This window comes from Pseudorca crassidens, chromosome 15, assembly GCF_039906515.1.
Source record: "Pseudorca crassidens isolate mPseCra1 chromosome 15, mPseCra1.hap1, whole genome shotgun sequence".
NCBI lineage: Eukaryota > Metazoa > Chordata > Mammalia > Artiodactyla > Delphinidae > Pseudorca > Pseudorca crassidens.
In genome coordinates, this window is record NC_090310.1 from 62,807,758 (window position 1) to 62,827,965 (window position 20,208).

At 44.3% G+C, this 20,208-nt stretch overlaps 1 protein-coding gene across 10 annotated transcripts in view; it reads left to right on the forward strand.

Annotated features, from left to right (window-relative positions):
* Window positions 1-20,208, forward strand: part of TTLL9 (tubulin tyrosine ligase like 9) — a 65,556-nt gene that overhangs the window by 14,812 nt on the left and 30,536 nt on the right. For 4 of the 10 annotated variants that reach the window (XM_067707785.1, XM_067707781.1, XM_067707783.1 and 1 more), the window contains 3 exons: window positions 6,796-6,888; window positions 10,829-11,018; window positions 11,967-12,152. In XM_067707785.1, the coding sequence (XP_067563886.1) occupies window positions 6,845-6,888; window positions 10,829-11,018; window positions 11,967-12,152 (420 nt within the window). In that variant the 5' untranslated portion in view covers window positions 6,796-6,844. Of the gene's footprint in view, window positions 1-4,685; window positions 4,763-6,795; window positions 6,939-10,828; window positions 11,019-11,966; window positions 12,153-20,208 lie in introns of those variants that run through there. The other 6 variants (XM_067707786.1, XM_067707782.1, XM_067707789.1 and 3 more) reach the window with 4 other exon arrangements.

A 20,208-nucleotide genomic window follows, 5' to 3' on the forward strand; every position in this document is an offset into this window, starting at 1 on the left:
TAACTCATTATGCTGATTAAATGTAATTAAATATATTTAAATAATTAAATATATTTACTCATATCCACCTTTTCATGTAAATTTTTTTTTTCATCTTTATTGGAGTATAATTGCTTTACAATGGTGTGTTAGTTTCTGCTTTATAACAAAGTGAATCAGTTATACATATACATACGTCCCCATATCCCCTCCCTCTTGCGTCTCCCTCCCACCCTCCCTGTCCCACCCCGCTAGGTGGTCACAAAGCACGGAGCTGATCTCCCTGTGCTCTGCGGCTGCTTCCCACGAGCTATTTTGCGTTTGGTAGTGGACATACGTCCACGCCACTCTCTCACTTTGCATGGAAATTCTGTAACACATTTATAATATCTGTTTAAAGTCTTTAATAATTCCAATAATTGGGTCATTTATGAGTTATGTATATATAACAGAACTCTATAACAAAATATAGAGTTTTTCCTCTTGATCATGCATTAAAACTTTTCTGCTTTATTATTGCGTGTCTTCTATTTTTTATATTCCATTCTGGTCATTGTGTATAAAAAGCAGTGAAGACCAAAAAATTACACACACCCACACCCACACCCACATATGTGTGTGTGTGTGTGTACAGGCATACATCATTTTATTGTGTTTTGCTTTACTGCAGTTTACAGATATTATGTTTTTCACAAATTGAAGGTTTGTGGCAACCCTGCATCAACAAAGTCTATTGGTGCCATTTTTGCAACAGAATTTGCTCCCTTCGTGTCTGTGTCACGCTTTGGTAATTCTCACAATATTTCAAACTGTTTCATGATTATTATATTTGTTATGATGATCTGTGATCAGCGATCTTTGATGTTACTACTACAACTCACTGAAGGCTCAGATGATGGTTAACTTTTTTTAGCAATGAAGTATTTTTAATTAAGATATGTACATTTTTAAAAAGACACAATGCTATTGCACACTTAATAGACTACATATAGTGTAAACATAAATTTTATATGCACTGGGAACGTGGGTTGGACCAAAGCTTTAATTACACTGAGTTCATCCCAAGCCCAGCCTCCTGTACTACCATTTTGAGCTTGTTAGTATTTGACCTGGGAGGGCATTGGACTGCAGTTCAGTTTTTTTGTTTGTTTGTTTGATTTTTGTTGTTGTTGTTGTTCTTTTTTTTTTTTCTGGTACGCGGGCCTCTCACTGCTGTGGCCTCTCCCGCTGCGGAGCACAGGCTCCGGACGCGCAGGCTCGGCGGCCATGGCCCACGGGCCCAGCCGCTCCGCGGCATGCGGGATCCTCCCGGACCGGGGCACGAACCCGTGTCCCCTGCATCGGCAGGCGGACTCTCAACCACTGCACCACCAGGGAAGCCCCTGTTGTTCATTTTTGAATTCAACTCCGGCAGGGCTGCAGGAATGCAAACACCATGTAAACATGCAGGAGTCTGGGTTTTCTCTCAGCTGTACTGTTTTCTCTACTGTTCCTTTCTTAAGCAAATTTGCCAGAATCCGGTTTTGTTTGGTTTGGTTTTGGAATGGGCCCTTCCAGATTTTGATGTGTTTTGCCATCCTACATATCGTATAAGCTCAGCTGATTTCTCCTGGTGCCACAGACTCTCTCTTCCACGGCTGACTTGTTCTTCCACTTGCCCACCCCAGGCCAGGCAGCCAGCCCAGATCTGGAAACGGCTGCATCTCTCTGCTCCCCCCCATGAAGGCCTTGTTTCTCTCTGGAATCGGTTCATCAAGTTTTCTTTTGTCTGTTGCTCTCCACTAGCCCCATGGACAAGTATATTTATTTTGTACATTTTTTTCTCATTTTTACTATAGGATTGAAAGTCTTTTACATTCTTTTACATCATAACCCAAAGCGGAAGTCCTCTCCTTGGTATTTTAATTTGCATTTCTTAATTATTGGTAAGGTTGAGTATCTTTTAACATGCTTGTTGGTCATTTAAATTTCCTATGCTATTAATTGCCTGTTCATAGCTTCTAGACATTTTTCTATTGAGTTTGTCTCTTTCTTTATGTACTTGGTCCAAATCTCTTATGGATTATAAGCACCACAAATATTTTTTCTTAATCTATAGGTAGTCCTTTAACTTTATTTGTGGTATGTTTTGTTATAGAGTTCTGTTATATATACAGAAAGTTGAGTATATCATAATTTTACAGCTCAGTGAACTTTCATAAACTTAATATACCCACATCAGGAAACAGAACATCACCAGCGTGCCCTCTTCTAATCATTGCTCGATAAAGGTAGCCATTATCCAGACATCTAAAGTTGTGTTGGGAATTTCCTGGCAGTTCAGTTAGGACTCTGCACTTTCACTGCCAAGGGCCTGGTTCAATCCCTGATCAGGGAAATAAGATCCTGCAAGTTGTGCAGCCAAAAATAAAAAAACTATGAATTTTTAAAATTGAACATTTTAATTGTGGATTCATATGCAGTTGTAAGAAATAATACAGAGAGATCTTATGTGCCCTTTACCCAGTTCCCCCCAGTGGTAACAGAGTAAAACTATAGCACAGCATCCAACTAGGATATTAACATTGATACAGTCAAGATATGGAATATTTCCACCACCACAAGGATCCCTCATAGTGCCTTTTATAACCACACCCACTTCCCCTCCCTCCCCCTCTTCCTCCCCATCCCAACGTACCCTATCTTTAACCCCCAGCAACTGTTGTTTTGTTCTCTTTTCAATAATTTTGTCCTTTCAAAGAGTTTTTTTTGTTTGTTTTCTTTGGTTTTTTTGTTTTTTGCGGTACGTGGGCCTCTCACTGTTGTGGCCTCTCCTGTTGCGGAGCACAGGCTATGGACGCGCAGGCTCAGCTGCCATGGCTCACGGGCCCAGCCGCCCTGCGGCATGTGGGATTTTCCCGGACCGGGGCACGAACCCGTGTCCCCTGCATCGGCAGGCGGACTCTCAACCACTGCGCCATCAGGGAAGCCCCAAAGAGTTTTTATAATGGAATCACACATTATATACTAACCTTTTGGGACTGGCCTTTTTCACTCAGCAACTTCGCTAGAGATATTCAGGTTGTTGAGTGCATAAACAGTTCATTCCTTTTTATTGCTGACTAGTATTCCAGGGAACGGATATACCACCATGCGTTTAACCACTTACCTATTGAAAGACATCTGGGTTTTCTTCCAGTCTGGGGCTATTATGAATAAAGCTGTTATGAACATTCAAGTACAGGTCTGTGTGTTAGTTTTCATTTCACTGGGGTAAACGCCCAGGAGTACAATTGCTGGATTATACGGTAGTTGCATGCTTAGTTTTTTAAGAAACTGTCAAATTATTTTCCAAGGTGGCTGCACCATTTTATATTCCATCAGCAATGTATGAGTGATTCGGTTTCTCTGTGTCCTTTCCAGCAGCTGATGTTGTCAGAGTTTTTTATTTTAGCCATTCTGATACTTGTGTATTGCTATATCATTGTGGTTTTAATTTGTACTTCCCTAATGGTAAACGATGTTGAACATCTTTCCATGTGCTCATTTGTCATCTGTATATCCTCTTTGGTGAAATATCTGTTCATGTCTTTTGCCCATTTTCTAATTGGATTTTCTTTTTACTGTTGAGTTTTGAGAATTCTTTATGTATTCTAGATAGTAGTCCTTCGTCAATATGTGGTTGCAAATATTTTCTCCTAGGCTGTACCTTGCCTTTTCATTGACTTAACAGAGTCCTTTAAAGAGCAGAAATCGTTAATTTGGAAGGTTTATCAGTTTATCCGATTTATCAGTTTTCCCTTTTATGGACCATGCTCGTAGTGTCAAATCTAAAAATTCTTTGCCTAGCTCTTCGATCCCAAAGATTTTCCTCTATGTTTTATAATTTTACATTTTACACTTAAGTTTGTGATCCATTTTGAGTTAAAGTATAAAGTACTTTATACTTTATATAAAGTATGAAGTTTAAGCCTAGGTTCATTTTTTGCATGTGCATATCCAATTCTCCAGCACCATTTATTGAAAAGGCTATTCTTCCTCCATTGAACTGCTTTTGTTCATTTGTCAAAATTCAGTTGGGCAGGGACTTCTCTGGTGGTCCAGCAGTTAAGACTCCACGCTCCCAGTGCAGGGGGCCCAGGTTTGATCCCTGGTCAGGGAACTAGATCCCGCATGCTGCAACCAAGGGCCCGCACACAGCCCAATAAATAATTTTTTTTTTTTTTTTTTTGCGGTACGCAGGCCTCTCACTGTTGTGGCCTCTCCTGTTGCGGAGCACAGGCTCCGAACGCGCAGGCTCAGCGGCCATGGCTCACGGGCCCAGCCGCTCCGCGGCATGTGGGATCCTCCCAGACCGGGGCATGAACCCGTGTCCCCTGCATCGGCAGGCGGACTCTCAACCACTGCACCACCAGGGAAGCCCCCAAATAAATAATTTTTTAAAATTCAGTTGGGCATATTTGTGCAGGTCCATCTCTTGTTTGTTTGTTTGTTGTTGGTTTGTTGGTTGTTCTCTTGGTCTTTGTATCTCTTTCTCTGTGAATACCACACAGTCTTGATTATTGTAGCTACATAATGTTTTGAAATTGGTTAGACTGATTTACCCCACTTTATTCTTCTTTTCAAAATTGTTTTAGATATTCTAGTTCTAATATCTTTGCCTTTCCACATACATTTTAGAATTATCTATATCTACAAAAAAATCTTACTGGGATTTTGATCCCAGGAATCGCATTAAGTCTGCACACCAGTTTGGGAAGAATTGACATCTGTACTCTGCTGAGTCTTCCAATCCATGAACATGGTAGGGTTCTCAATTTATCTAGACCTTCTCTGAATTTTTGCATCAGCATTTTGTAGTTTTTAGTACCTAAGTCCTGCACATGTTTTGTTAGATTTGCACCTAAATATTCCTTTTTTTAAAAGTAATAGTTGTAAATTGTATTTTTAATATCAGAGTTCATGTGTTCATTGATAGTATATAGAAATATAACTGATTTGTATGTTCATCTTATATCCTGTGATCTCACTGTACTTACCTATTAGTTCATGAATTGTTTTTTAGATTCCGTGGGAATTTTTACACAGTCATCTGCAAAAAGGGAGTTTTCTTTCTTCCTTTCTGATCTATGTCCCTTTTATTGACTTATTGCACTGGTTAGAACTTCTAGTGCTATGTTGAATAAGAGTTGTAAGAGCGGACACCCTTGCTTTCTTCCAGTGTTCTTCACATATTCTTCAAATGTGTTCTTAATTACTCATTGAAACATTTTTATGATGGCTGCTTTAAGATATTTGTCAGATCATTCTAACACATCTGCCATTTTGGCGTTGGTAGCTATTGATTTTTTTTTAACATTTTTATTGGAGTATAATTGCTTTACAATGGTGTGTTAGTTTCTGCTTTATAACAAAGTGAATCAGTTATACATATACATATGTTCCCATATCTCTTCCCTCTTGGGTATCTATTGATTTTTCTTAGTCACATTGAGATTTTCCTGATTCTTGGTATGACAAGTGATTTTCAGTTGAAACCTGAACATTTGGGATATTATGCCATAGAACTCTGGATCTTGTTTAAGCCTCTTTTAGGTGACATTTTCTGACATCACTCCGGCCAGGGAAGGGGGCATGGTACCACCTCATTACTACCATAGAGTGTAGAAGTCCAGGTTCCCCACTTGATCTCCATTGACACTTGAGGGTAAAGGAGGTTCCTTCTTACTGCTGGGTGGAATGGGAGTTCTGGTTCCACTAGGCCTCTGCTGATACCACCCTGGCCAGGAGGGGTAGGAGTTCCTTGCTACTGCTCCCTACCTGACTCACATGAACACCACAGGAAGTGCCGCCTCATTACCACTGGGTGGTATTGAAAGTCCTGACTCTCCACTAGGCCTCCGTTGACATCAGCCCAAGGGAGAGGGGTGCCTCCTTACTTCCAGGTGGGGGTGGAAGCCCAGGCACATGGTCTCCACTGACACAGCAGGGGTGGGCACCTCACTACCACCTGCTAGGGATGAAAGTCCCGGCTACGTCTTTGACCTTCTCTGACACCAGCCTAGCCAGGGGTCTTGGGGGGATATTGGGTACCTTGTTACAGCCTGGTGGGAAGTCTAGATTCCCCACTCAGCCTTTGCTAGCATAAGTGAGCGTAGGTCACAGATTTGTTTCTGCTGGGGTTGGCCAGAGTAGAGAAGTTATTGTCTTAAGTGTTCCTTTCCTGATTTTGTCAGCTGGAGAGAGCAGGCTTTTGCTGGAGGGTTTTTTTTGTCTGTGCCCATTGGTGTTTCAGACTTGCTAGCTTCTTCATCTCCACATCTGGGATCTATGAGGCAAAGAGAGAACCCAGGGAATTCACCACATGCTGGTCCATGGGTCCTGAGGTCCTTAGCCGATCTGCCTTCTTCTGTCCACCTTTCAGGGTCTTCTTATACTTGTTTTATATCTAATGTCCTGGGGTTTTAGTTGTCCTGGTAGGAGGAAGAGGGAAAAGTATATCCATTCCATCTTCTCAGGTGAGTGACAGAAAGGGGGATTTGCAAAAACGTATCATTTAGTATAAGGATTAGCCATGGCATATGTAAAGCAACCAAACCATGAAAGGCACTGAAGACAATGATTGCTATTATTTTTCAATGATTCAAAGATTCTATCATTCTCAATTTGATTATTTTGTTTCACGCTATGATGTTAAATTCTAAAATTCAGTAATTCTCTGTTTTGGCATTTCCATGTACGGAACTTGGCCTTTCTTCCTTTCCCTTTTTTCCTATCCCTGGACTGTCCTAGGGAATTGTTGATTCTGAGCAAGTGTTCCATTGCCATGTCTTGCAGAGAGCAGAGAGCATCAATCCGGTTCAAGACCACTCCTGTGAATACCCTCATGGATGTCCTTCACCACAGGCCAGGATGGGTGGAAGTAAAGGAGTAAGAAGCCCTCACCCCCAGCCTTGTTTCTCCTTCCCTTTGTCTCACAGGTCCTTGTCTCCCTTCGTTTTTGTCCCAGCTCCCTTGGGTGGCCACTGGGACTTGTCCCAATTTGGCTGTGACAGGGGCCGACATTTATTTAGCATTCACAATGTGTTAGGTGCATTACTGATGTCATCTCTGTCTTATTGAAGCCTTATAACCATCCAGAAAGATGTGAATATGTTCAGAAATATTAAGTCAATTGTTTAAGGTCGCACAGCACCTAAGTGTCAGAGTGGGATTCAAACCCAGTTCAGTTTGACTATTCCACAGCCAGTGTCCTATAGCTCTCTATGCAACCATCACAGACCTGTGGGGTGAATCCTCCGGTGATGGCAGGTCCTGGCCACTTACTAGTTCTGTGACCTCGGACAAGTTTTTTGACCCCTAAGCCTACATTCCTTCTTCTATGCTGGGCCCTGGGGATACTGAGATGAAAAAGCAAACAATCCCTGGCACGTAGTAGGTGTTAATATTAGTGAAGGTTAAGGTTTGGATGCATGTAACAGAGACACAAGGTAAAAGAGGCTTTGACAGACTAGAAGTTTATTTACCCCTCCCATTGAAGTCCAGATATAGGAGGTTCAAAGATGGTATGGAAATGTGGGACCCATCTGCTTCCGTTTTTCCACTCTGCTATCCTTTGAGTGAGACCCTCATTCTCATGGTCTGAGGTGGAGTTCCTGTACATTCCAAGCAGCAGGATGTAGGAAGGAGACAAGAAAAGGCATGTCCTACCCTTGAAGGACACAACCCAGAAGTCCCTCACATTTCACTGGCCAGAACTTAGCCATGTGGACACACCTAGCTGCAAGGGAATCTGAAAAATGTAGACTACATTTTCCAGGTAAATGTTGGAAATTCTATGACTGTAGAAAAAGGAGAGAATAGATATGAGGGGTGAGGGCAACCAGCTACCCTGCCAGGGTCCTCAATAAATATTTGTTGCATAACAACAACTAAGCCTCCTAGACACTCTTCCACACTTTACACGCATGACCTCTTTGAATCATCCCAGTAAACCTTCCAGTAGGTGCTATCATCATCTCCATTTTCCTGATGAAAAAACTGGACAAAAAGAGGAAAAATATACCATGTTGGAAAGTGGAAAAATATACCGTGTTGGAAAGTGTTGGAATATACCATCTTGTCAGGGCTTGAGCTAGGGTTTTCACCTAGCCTGGCTGTCTGCAGAGTCCCAGGTTCAGCCTCCCTGTTCTAGCAGCCTCTCAGTAATTGAAGGAACAAATGAGTGAATAGGTGAATGCATGCTTCCTGCTGCCTGGTGCTGGAGTCTAGCAGAGGAGACAGACCCTTACTAAATCATCCCACAAAAAAATTAGGAATTGGCTGACGGTGGCAAGCGTGGTATGGGGAATCCAAGATGGCAGAGTCCTCTCTCTGGCACTTTGGGGAGTATTACAGTGTTGGTGATGATGGTGATGGTGGTGATGATAGCAGCTACTGTGGATTTTCCTTCTTGGTTCTCTCATGTATCACGCTAATATCAGAATGAGTTTTCCTTCCCTGGATCCAGAAGAACTGGATGTAGTGGAGGATGAGGCGGGGGAGGTGATCGGCAGGTATATGGGAAAAGGTACTGTCCTGACCTGCCACGTGATCTGAGGCTGCCCCCTGTTTCTCCTCAGCCTTGCTCCATGGTCAAGTGGAAGAAGGTCTGAGGGTTCGTCTGGTGCTGATAGTGTGGGAGTCCATGAAGCAGGTTGTTTCCTGGCTGATCCCAAATTGCCTCGAGAGTCCTCAAGTCAGGAAAGGCTAGAGGCCAGGGCCTTTACACCAGACATGGCTCGGTGAATGTGAGACCTTTTCCTTAGGACCTAAGCTGGGGTCTGGTATTTCCAGGTAGAACGAGGTCCCAATTCAGACCATCAGCCTGTTAGGTCAGAGTTTGGAACAGATGTGGCCAGAGCTGTCCCCTCCCTTGCTTCCCACAAAGAAAGCTGTCCTTGATGCCTGGAACTGCAGCAACCATCTTGTGACCTTGAGATGATGAGCATGAAGACAACATGTTAAGGATGGCAGAATGAGAAGTTAGAAAGAACCTGGATTTCCTGTTGGCCTTGTTGAGCAGTTTAATGTTTTCCTGGGTGATTTAAGAGCAACTTGACTGTGATAATCATGAAGATGGTGTACAAAATGAACAAACTTGTGGAATTAGAAAAGAATCCAAAATCCACATCATGGTCTACAAGGCCCTGTTTGTTGGGCCCTACTCCAGTTTCAGTGTCATCCCTTACGTTTCTCCCTCCACTCTGGCTTTTTTTTCATATCCTTGAATGAGCCCTTTCCAACCTCAGGGCCTCAGTTCCTATCCTTCCCACTCCTGGAACCCTCTCCCCACTGCCCTTGATCTGGCTGTCCCTCCTTACCATTCAGATCTAAGCTGAAAGGTCAGTTCCACAGGGTAGCCTCCACCTAAATAGGTTCCTCAGCTGCCCTGCCTCATGGCCTCCAACTGGGTTATTCCAACTGGGTTATAACATTTCACAATTCCTCATTAGAGAGTTGTGTATTTGTTTCCTTGTTTATTTTTTATCTTCCCCACAGGACTGTATGTACCACCTAGCCAGGTGTTTTTGTTCCCCCTATATCCTTGCATCCAACATTGTCTCTGACACCAAGACAGCCTCAACACCTATGTGTTGTATGAATGAATGAATACTTCATTATTCATTCATTCATCCATTATTCATTCAACTAAAACAAAAGGTGGGTTAAAAAAAAAAAAGCAAATTGTGAAAGGAAATAGACAAGAGTAGCTCTAACCACAGAGCTCGGAATCTGGAACCCGATGGCCTGAGTTCCAGTCCTGCTCTGCCACTTACTAGCTTATGAACTTAGGTGAGTTCCTTAACCTCTCTGTGCCTCACTTCACTCATCTTTAAAATGGGCATAATAAAAGAACCTAACACTTAACAGTTACTATGAGGATTAATGAGTTAATATTTGTAAAGTACTTAGAACAGTGTCTGGCACATGGGAAGTGGAAGTAAGTATTAGCCATTAGAAAGTTTTAAGAACATGCCAAACGATGCCATGTGCCACATATGGATACGCACATATATACACAGTAAAACTATAAAGACACTCATAGAAATGATTCCAAATTCAGTCTAATGGCTTCCTTTTGGACAGGAGAGTAGGAGATAGAATCAGTCAGGAATATATGTGGAGCTTCAGTTATATCTGTAATTTTTTACTCAAAAATTTGGAAGTAATCATGGTTGTGCATTTCATTTCCTGTCAAGTCTTTTTGAAGCACCTCCTCTGTGTACTCCAGCTCTGGTATCTGGATTTGGTAGATCAGTCTGGTTTCCTGTCCCCCTCTCTGGCAAGGTGGTGAAGAACAGGGTCAGAATTTGGAGTCGGGGAGGCTTGGGAGTGAATCCCGAGGCTGCCATGTCCTCACTGAGCAAGGCTGTCCCCGTCTTAGGGATCCAGGCACGATCGTAGTCACTTCTGGGGCTGCTCTGAGGATTCAGTGAGAGGAGGGCTTTCTGAACTGGGAAGAGCTTATAAATGTTGCCTGTTTCCACTGCTTGGTCGTGTGGGCTCAGGGGTGGCTACTTGGATGCTTCCAGAGCCCAGGCAGGTAACATGACCACGTAAGGTTGGCCCATTGTCATGGGCCATAGGGCATGGTGGGGACTGTGATCTGGAGAGGGTGTGCCCTGTCTAAGGCGGTGGGTGCCAAGGGGCATCTGGGCTCAACGTGGCCAGATCTGCTGATTGTTCGAAGGAAACCAGTAGCCTGGATTTTTGCAGGGACATTTCTGTAGTTTTCACTCTGGCCTCACAAAGTACATGGTGGGCAGCGACAGCCCGAGGCCACCTCCTTGAGACTTACCTGATGGACACACCGCCGCTTACCCTTCAGCTGCACCTCCCTGGGCCCCAGATCTCCAGCAGTGCTGAGGTCCTCAGGTCCTGACTTTTGTCCCACCCCCACCCCCAGTGAAGGGGAGTGGGATTTCTACTGGTGCGATGTTAGCTGGCTCCGGGAGAATTTCGACCACACCTACATGGATGAGCACGTGCGGATCAGTCACTTCCGAAACCACTACGAGGTGAGCTGGGTGGGCCCAGGGGACTGGGTGTGGCAATGAGCAGGGGCTGGCTTGGGGGTACAAGGACCAGAATGGAAAAGTACAAGGGAATTTGGAGTACATGCCAGGTGAGAGATATGTGCCCTAGATTCACGATGAGCTAAATAGTGTGAGGGAATAGGGATCTCAGACCTGAGGAACAGCCCACCTTGGGGAGGGGACTGAGGTCATGGGCCGTCTGACTTCAGGTGCGAAGGCTAAAGAAGCAGGATGCTTGAGGGATTATGTGATTTCAGGGTGAGGCAAGTTGAGCTGTTTGGAGTCTGGAGATGGGAGAGAGCTCTGGGAGGAACCATACCACAAAGATGGGACTCGAGAGGCCAGTGGTGGGAGATTTAAAAAGTTTAGTGCAGCTTAGCAGTTAGAAAAAGAATTTTGGCATCAGACAGGCCGGGTCAAACCCTGGCTGTGCTGCCTGTTAGCTGGATAGCTCTGGGCAACTGACAACCTTCTGAGCCTCAGTTTCCTCACCTGTAAAGTGGGGATAATTATAGAATAGCAGGCTCTCAGTCAAAGTTACTCTCATTGTTACTCTTTTTTTAACCCTTTTTTTTTTAAGATTTATTTTTATTTATTTATTTTGGCTGGGCCGGGTCTTAGTTGAGGCACGTGGGATCTTCGTTGTGGCGTGTGGAATCTTTTAGTTGCAGCATGCAGGCTTCTTAGTTGCGGCATGCAGCATCTAGTTCCCTGACCAGGGACTGAACCCAGGCACCCTGCATTGGGAGCACAGAGTCCTTCCCACTGGACCACCAGGGGAGTCCCTCTTATTGTTACTCTTACCGTACAGAGAATGGGGGCTATGGGGGGCAGTTGGTGGGGTGGTTGGAGAGGGGCAGTTGGTGGGACGGGTGGTGCAGGGCAGTGGGCATGAGCGCCAATGGCCTGCCTGTCCATCATGCTGCTCAGCTGACCCGCAAGAACTACATGGTGAAGAACCTGAAGCGCTTCCGGAAACAGCTGGAGCGCGAGGCGGGAAAGCTGGAGGCAGCCAAGTGCGACTTCTTCCCCAAAACCTTTGAGATGCCCTGCGAGTACCGTCTGTTTGTGGAGGAGTTTCGCAAAAACCCAGGAATCACCTGGATCATGAAGCCTGTGAGTGCCCAGTGCTGGGGACTGGGAAGAGGGGGTGTCCCAGGGACCAGAGCAGGGATCCTCCATTGACACAGGAGTCTGCCAATGGAGAAGGACAGGACTCTGCCTGGGAATTCAGCCTTAGATGCACCATCTGCCTTTCCCTAAAGCAGGGGTCCCCAACTCCCGGTCCGGAACCTGTTAGGAAGCAGATGCACAGCAGGAGATGAGCGGCGGGCGAGGGAGCAAAGCTTCATCTGCTGCTCTCCATCACTCTCCATTGCTCCCCATCTCTCCCCATCACTCCCCATCGCTCCCCATCACTCCCCATCACTCCCCATCTCTCCCCATTGCTCCATCTGCTGCTCCCCATCGCTCCCCATCGCTCCCCACCTCTCCCCATCTCTCCCCATCTCTCCCCATCGCTCCCCAACTCTCCCCATCACTCCCCATCGCTCCCCATCTCTCCCCATCGCTCCCCATTGCTCCCCATCTCTCCCCATCTCTCCCCATCACTCCCCATCACTCCCCATTGCTCTATCTACTGCTCCTCATCTCTCCCCATCGCTGCCCATTGCTCCATCTCCCACTCCCCATCTCTCTCCATCTCTCCACATTGCTCCCCATCTCTCCCCATCGCTCCTCATCTCTCCCCATCTCTCCCCATTTCTTCCCATCTCTCCCCATCACTCCCCATCGCTCTATCTGCTGCTACTCATTGCTCCCCATCGCTCGCATTACTGCCTGAACCACCCCCACCCTCACCCCTGTCCGTGGGAAAAATTGTCTTCCACAAAACTGGTCCCTGGTGCCAAAAAGTTTGGGGACCACTGCCCTAAAGGACTGACTACATCTCCTCCTCTCTGCAGTGTGTGGACCCAGCACCTATGACTGCTGGTATACAGTAGATGCTCAATAAATGTTCACTAGATAAACAAGTGATCCTCAGGACACCAAGGCAGGGAATCCAGAGTCTCTCTTCCTGAAATGAATGAAAACAATGGCCAGGCTGTGAGAAGTGCTTTACTTGCATTGCCCCACTTCTTGTAATGGTCCTTGGGAGGAGGTATTACCAGCCCCATTTTAAAGATGAGGAGCCTGAGACCTATTCATTCAAGCATCCCACAAATGCTTATTGAGCACTTGCCATGTGCCAGGCACAGAACTAGATGGTGGGGATACAGCTCTCAGCAAGTCAGACGTGGGTCTCTGCCCTCCTTGAGGGCAGACAATATGCAGAGGATACACGTGTGATTATAGCTGTGCTAAGTGTCAATAAGGAGAATGGTGCCAACAGAGGAAACAGCAGGAGGATTTCCCCCAGCCCTTCAGCAGGCTTCTCAGAAGAAGTGAGAGATTGGGCTCTGAGACCAAACCCCTTGGTTCAAATATTAGCTGTACCACCTACTGTGTGACTTCAGGCAGATTACTTAACTTCTCTGTGTCCCGGTTTCCCCATCTGCAAAGTGAGAATAACTATAGCACCTATCACATAATGTTGTGTGACTAAATGAGTTAACACAGGTACAGCACATATTAGGTCCTCAATGAATGATAGTTGTTGTTATAAGAATTAGTATTGAAAAACAAACAAACAAAAGAAAACAAATAAATTTTTTAAAAAGAATTAGTATTGAGCTTCAACCTGAAGGATGCAGAGGAGTCAGCCTGGAGAAGGGCAGATGTAGGGAAGAGCATTCCAGGAAGAGGGAACTGCATGACCAAAGGCCTTGCATCTGGAGGAAGCCCTAGATCAAGAAACTGAGTGGCGGGCAAGTGTACCAGAGCACCTGCCGGCCCCTCAGCCCTTCCTTGTGCCAGGACTGGCTCTCACCACAATGCCACCATGGCCTTGAATGGCATCATCAAAGCCCCCCTAGTATTTTCTGGGATTGGAAATGTGCTTGGCCCCAGGAAGGGAGTTGGGGGGTAAGGTAGGAGGGGGCAGCCCCCCTTGTGGAGCTGGAGATGGGCTAGTGTTGGCTCATGCAGATTTAGCCAATAGCACAGGTGAGTGGAGGGGGAAACTGGCAAAAAACACCAAGTGCTCCCAAAGAGACCAGAGCCAGGATTTACCCAGGCCTCCTGAAGTTTCACTGGAAGGCTCGGCCCCCTTCCCAGGAAGGCGGGAAGGCCAGCGAGGAGGGCTCAGAAGGGTGTTAGGCAGATGAACACTGCAACCCACCGGGCGGATCCCAATTCCCACCATTATCTCCTCAGACAAATGGTAATTTGTGCAAATTGGGAACAAGCAATTGCATATTAAGTTGATTCCTTTCCCAGCCCCCGCCTTTGTTAGCAGCAGAGACAGCTGTAATTAAGAGGAGGAATCTTGGCTCCGTGTGTGTGTGTGTGTGTGTGTGTGTGTGTGTGTGTGTGTGTGTCCTCTCTCCTGAATCGCTGAGGCGCCCTGTCTGGCGTGGAGAGTGGGTGCTTCTAGTTAGAAGCCTGGTTCTGATTCTGATCCACCACTTATGAGCTGTGTGATCCTGAGCAGGTTACTAAACCCCTCTCAGTCCATTTCCTCATCTGTAAAACGGCCTTAATGGGTATACCTGCCTTACAGGGTTGTGAGAGGGTTCAGTGAAGTTACACATGAATTATACAAGCTGTATAAAGGGCTTGGCTCTTAGGTGCCCAATAATTAACCGCTTTTATTGTTATCACCGAGAGTCCAGACAACACTGCCTCTTCCCGCTGCCCCTGGGGAGCACTGGGTCAGTGCTTCCCAAATTTTAACGTGCTCACAAATCATCAGGGATCTGGCTAAAATGCAGAGCCCCTAGCAGGTCTGGGTGGGGCCTGAGAGTCTGCCTTGCTAACCACCTCCCAGTGATGCCACTGGGGCTGGTCCACAGACAACACTTTGAGTAGTGAGAATATAGAGGGGCAGTTCTCAAACTTGAGAATTTTCTGGAAAGCTTATTAAAGCACACACCCCCAGAGTGTTGGCTTCAGTAGGCCTGGTGTGGGGCCTGAGAATATGCATTTCTAACAAATTCCCAGCTGCAGCAGTCAGGGATCTCCATGGAAATGGAACCGTTAGTGTGTGTATAAGGAAGTGGCTGTGTGATATTGCGGGAGCTGGTGAGTCTGAAATCTGTGAGGGCAGAAAACTCAGGCAGGATTTCTCTGTTACAGTCTTGAGGCAGAATTGCTTTCTTTTTCCAGAAGCCTCAAGTTTTGCTCTTAAGCCCTCACCTGATTGTATGAAGCTCGCCCAGATGATCCAGACTGATACCTTTTATTTAAAGTCTGCTGATTTTAGATGTTAATCACCTCTATAAAATACCTTAACAGCAACATCTAGACGAGCATTTGATCAAACAAGTGGACACCATTGCCCAGCCAGGTTGACACATGCAATTAACCATCATACCAGGTTATGAGGATGCTACTGGTCTAGGTACCACACTCTGAGAACCACTGAGCTAGATCATTAGCTCTGGGATCCTGTTGTTTGGATTCCTTTGGTGTGGGGAAAAGTTAAAGAAGAAAAAATGTTCACATAGTTCACATAGTTGCAGTGGCCGGGCCAGTTGGGGCAGCCACCCGCCTGCCTTTTCCCTCAGATGTCTCCTCTGCCCTGTTCCCCAGGTCCTGCGAGCCTCCACCTTCCTCTTCGTGACGGCAGAGCAGTCCTAGAAAGAGGGGTTTGAGTTGGACTCAGAAGGGAGCAGGCAGCATCACCCCCTTCACGCCACCCCATCAGTCTAGTGTAAAGCCCATCTCAATCCGAACTTTTTTTTCCATCTAAGTGTTCTCCCCTCCCACCAGCCCAGGCCCTCTGGTTTGTCAGGGAAACGGACAGGACCCAGATCATAGGGACCACGCTTGCTCCTCTAGCCTCCCTTGTGTGGCTAGGAAGCAGGTGCTGGGCTCTCAGGACCCTGTCTGTCCGTCTCTCTGTGTGTCCACAGAACTGGTCTAATGCTTCACTCAGGGCTGTGAGCATCCTGGGCAACCACTGTGCTGCTCTGGGCTTTGGGGGGCCTCTGTCCAAAGTGCAGGATGGTAAGAGCCGAGTTTTAACATTCTCTTATGTGGGTTTACCCCAACCAGAGCTTCTCACACTTTTTCACTGAAATCTCCCAAGAGTTGAGATGTTTTGGATGCAGATAACAGAAAACCCAGTTCACAGTAGCTCAAACAAGAAGGCAGGGGTTCTGAACTGTTCTCTTTGGCATCTGGTGTAATGTGTGGACCCCATCACAGAATAGTGTTTTTAAACGCATAACATAAAGTATGTTTGATTATAAAAGAAAGCAACTGTATCGAAAAACAGTTACAAGCTGTGTTTGTCTGGCTCCTCTGAGAAACAGATTTAACAGGCCAGAGTTTGGCCTGTGAGACGAGGCGGAGGGAGCCTGGGGAGGCTGAGGGAGCTGTCACCCCACCAAGGCCAACCCCAGTGAGGGAGAGAGGGAAGGAAGGGTGGGCGAAGTCTCCTAATGCCCCGTGGCCTGACGGAAGTTCAACGAGGCCTGCGGAGGCCTCAAGCCCAAGTCGCTGTCAGGAGTCCCCTGTCTCCCAGGAGTGGGCCAGCCTTCAGATCCTTGCATCGAGAAGATGCAAGAAATGTTTAACAAAGATCTAGAAGAATTAAAGAACAAACAAACAGAGATGAAAAATTCAATAACTGAAATGAAAAATACACTAGAAGGAATCAATAGCAGAATATCTGAGGCAGAAGAACAGATAAGTGACCCAGAAGACAGAATGGTGGAATTCACTGCTGCAGAACAGAATAAAGAAAAAAGAATGAAAAGAAATGAAGACAGCCTAAGAGACCTCTGGGACAACATTAAACGCAACAACTTTCACATTATAGGGGTCCCAGAAGGAGAAGAGAGAGAGAAAGGACTCGAGAAAATATTTGAAGAGATTATAGTCGACAACTTCCCTAACATGGGAAAGGAAATAGCCACCCAAGTCCAGGAAGCGCAGCGAGTCCCATACAGGATAAACCCAAGGAGAAACACACTGAGACACATAGTAATCAAACTAGCAAAATTGAAGACAAAGAAAAATTATTGAAAGCAACAAGGGAAAAACGACAAATAACATACAAGGGAACACTCATAAGGTTAACAGCTGATTTCTCAGCAGAAACTCTATAAGCCAGAAGGGAGTGGCATGATATACTTAAGGTAATGAAAGGGAAGAACCTACAACCAAAATTACTCTACCTGGCAAGGGTCTCATCCAGATTTGATGGAGAAATCAAAAGCTTTAAGACAAGCAAAAGCTAAGAGAATTCAGCACCACCAAACCAGCTCTACAACAAATGCTAAAGGAACTTCTCTAAGTGGGAAACACAAGAGAAGGAAAGGACCTACAAAAACAAACCCAAAACAATTAAGAAAATGGTAATAGGAACATACATATTGATAATTACCTTAAAGGTGAATGGATTAAATGCCCCAACCAAAAGACACAGGCTTGCTGAATGGATACAAAAACAACACTCATATATATGCTGTCTACAAGAGACCCACTTCAGACCTAGGGGCACGTACAGACTGAAAGTGAGGGGATGGAAAAAGATATTCCATGCAAATGGAAATCAAAAGAAAACTGGAGTAGCAATACTCGTATCAGATAAAATAGACTTTAAAATAAAGAATGTTACAAGAGACAAGGAAGGACACTACATAACGATCAAGGGATCAATCCAAGAAGAAGATATAACAATTATAAATATATATGCACCCACATAGGAGCACCTCAATATATAAGGCAACTGCTAACAGCTGTAAAAGAGGAAATCGACAGTAATACAATAATAGTGGGGAATTTTAACACCTCACTTACACCAATGGACAGATCATCCAAACAGAAAATTAATAAGGAAACACAAGCTTTAAATGACACAATAGACCAGATAGATTTAATTGATATTTATAGGACATTCCATCCAAAAACAGCAGATTACACTTTCTTCTCAAGTGCGCACAGAACATTCTCCAGGATACATCACATCTTGGGTCACAAATCAAGCCTCAGTAAATATAAGAAAATTGAAATCATATCCAGCATCTTTTCTGACCACAATGCTATGAGATTAGAAATCAATTACAGGGAAAAAGACATAAAAAACACAAACACACATGGAGGCTAAACAATACGTTACTAAATAACCAAGAGATCACTGAAGACATCAAAGAGGAAATCAAAAAATACCTAGAGACAAATGCCAACGAAAACATGGTGATACATACCTATGGGATGCAGCAAAAGGAGTTCTAAGAGGGAAGTTTATAGCAATACAAGCCTACCTCAAGAAACAAGAAACATGTCAAATCAACAATCTAACCTTACACCTAAGGGAACTAGAGAAAGAAGAACAAACAAAACCCAAAGTTAGCAGAATGAAAGAAATCGTAAAGATCAGAGCAGAAATAAATGAAATAGAAACAAAGAAAACAATAGCAACGATCAGTAAAACTAAAAGCTGGTTCTTTGAGAAGATAAACAAAATTGATAAACCATTAGCCAGACTCATCAAGAAAAAGAGGGAGAGGAGTCATATCAATAAAATTAGAAATGAAAAAGGGGAAATTACAACAGACACCGCAGAAATACAAAGCATCCTAAGAGACTACTACAAGCAACTCTATGCCAATAAAATGGACAACCTGGAAGAAATGGACAAATTCTTAGAGAGATATAACCTTCCAAGACTGAACCAGGAAGCAACAGAAACTATGAACAGACCAGTCACAAGTAATGAAATTGAAACTGTGATTAAAAATCTTCCAACTAACAAAAGTCTAGGACCAGATGGCTTCACAGGTGAATTCTATCAAACATTTAGAGAAGAGCTAACACCCATCCTTCTGAAACTCTTCCAAAAAACTGTGGAGGAAGGAACACTCCCAAACTCATTCTATGAGGCCACAATCACCCTGATACCAAACCAGACAAAGATACTACAAAAAAAGAAAGTTACAGACCAATATCACTGAAGAATATAGATGCAAAAATCCTCAACAAAATACTAGCAAACAGAATCCAGCAACACATTAAAAGGATCATACACCATGATCAAGTGGGATTTATCCCAGGGATGCAAGGATTCTTCAATATATGCAAATCAATCAATGTGATACACCATATTAACAAATTGAAGAATAAAAACCATATGATCATCCCAATAGATGCAGAAAAAACTTTTGACAAAATTCAACACCCATTTATGATAAAAACTCTCCAGAAAGTGGAGCATAGAGGGAACCTACCTCAACATAACAAAGGCCATATATGACAAACCCACAGCAAACATCATTCTCAATGGTGAAAAACTGAAAGCATTTCCTCTAAGATCAGGAACGAGACAAGGACGACCACTCTCACTACTATTATTCCACATAGTTTTGGAAGTCCTAACCATGGCAATCAGAGAAGAAAAAGAAATAAAAGGAATACAAATTGGAAAAGAAGAAGTAAAACTGTCACTGTTTGCAGATGACATGATACTATACACAGAGAATCCTAAAGATGCCACCAGAAAACTACTAGAGCTAATCAATGAATTTGGTAAAGTTGCAGGATACAAAATTAATGCACAGAAATCTCTTGCATTCCTATACACTAATGATGAAAAATCTGAAAGAGAAATTAAGGAAATACTCCCATTTACCATTGCAACAAAAAGAATAAAATACCTAGGAATAAACCTACCTAGGGAGACAAAAAACCTGTATGCAGAAAACTAGAAGACACTGATGAAATAAATTAAAGATGATACAAACAGAGAGATATACCATGTTCTTGGATTGGAAGGATGAATATTGTGAAAATGACTATACTACCCAAAGCAATCTACAGATTCAATGCAATCCCTATCAAATTACCAATGGCATTTTTTACAGAACTAGAACAAAAAGTCTTAAAATTTGTATGGAGACAAAAAAGACTCCCAGTAGCCAAAGCAGTCTTGAGGGAAAAAAACGGAGCTGGATGAATCAGACTCCCTGACTTCAGACTATACTACAAAGCTACAGTAATCAAGACAATATGCTACTGGCACAAAAACAGAAATATAGATCAATGGAAGAGGATAGAAAGCCCAGAG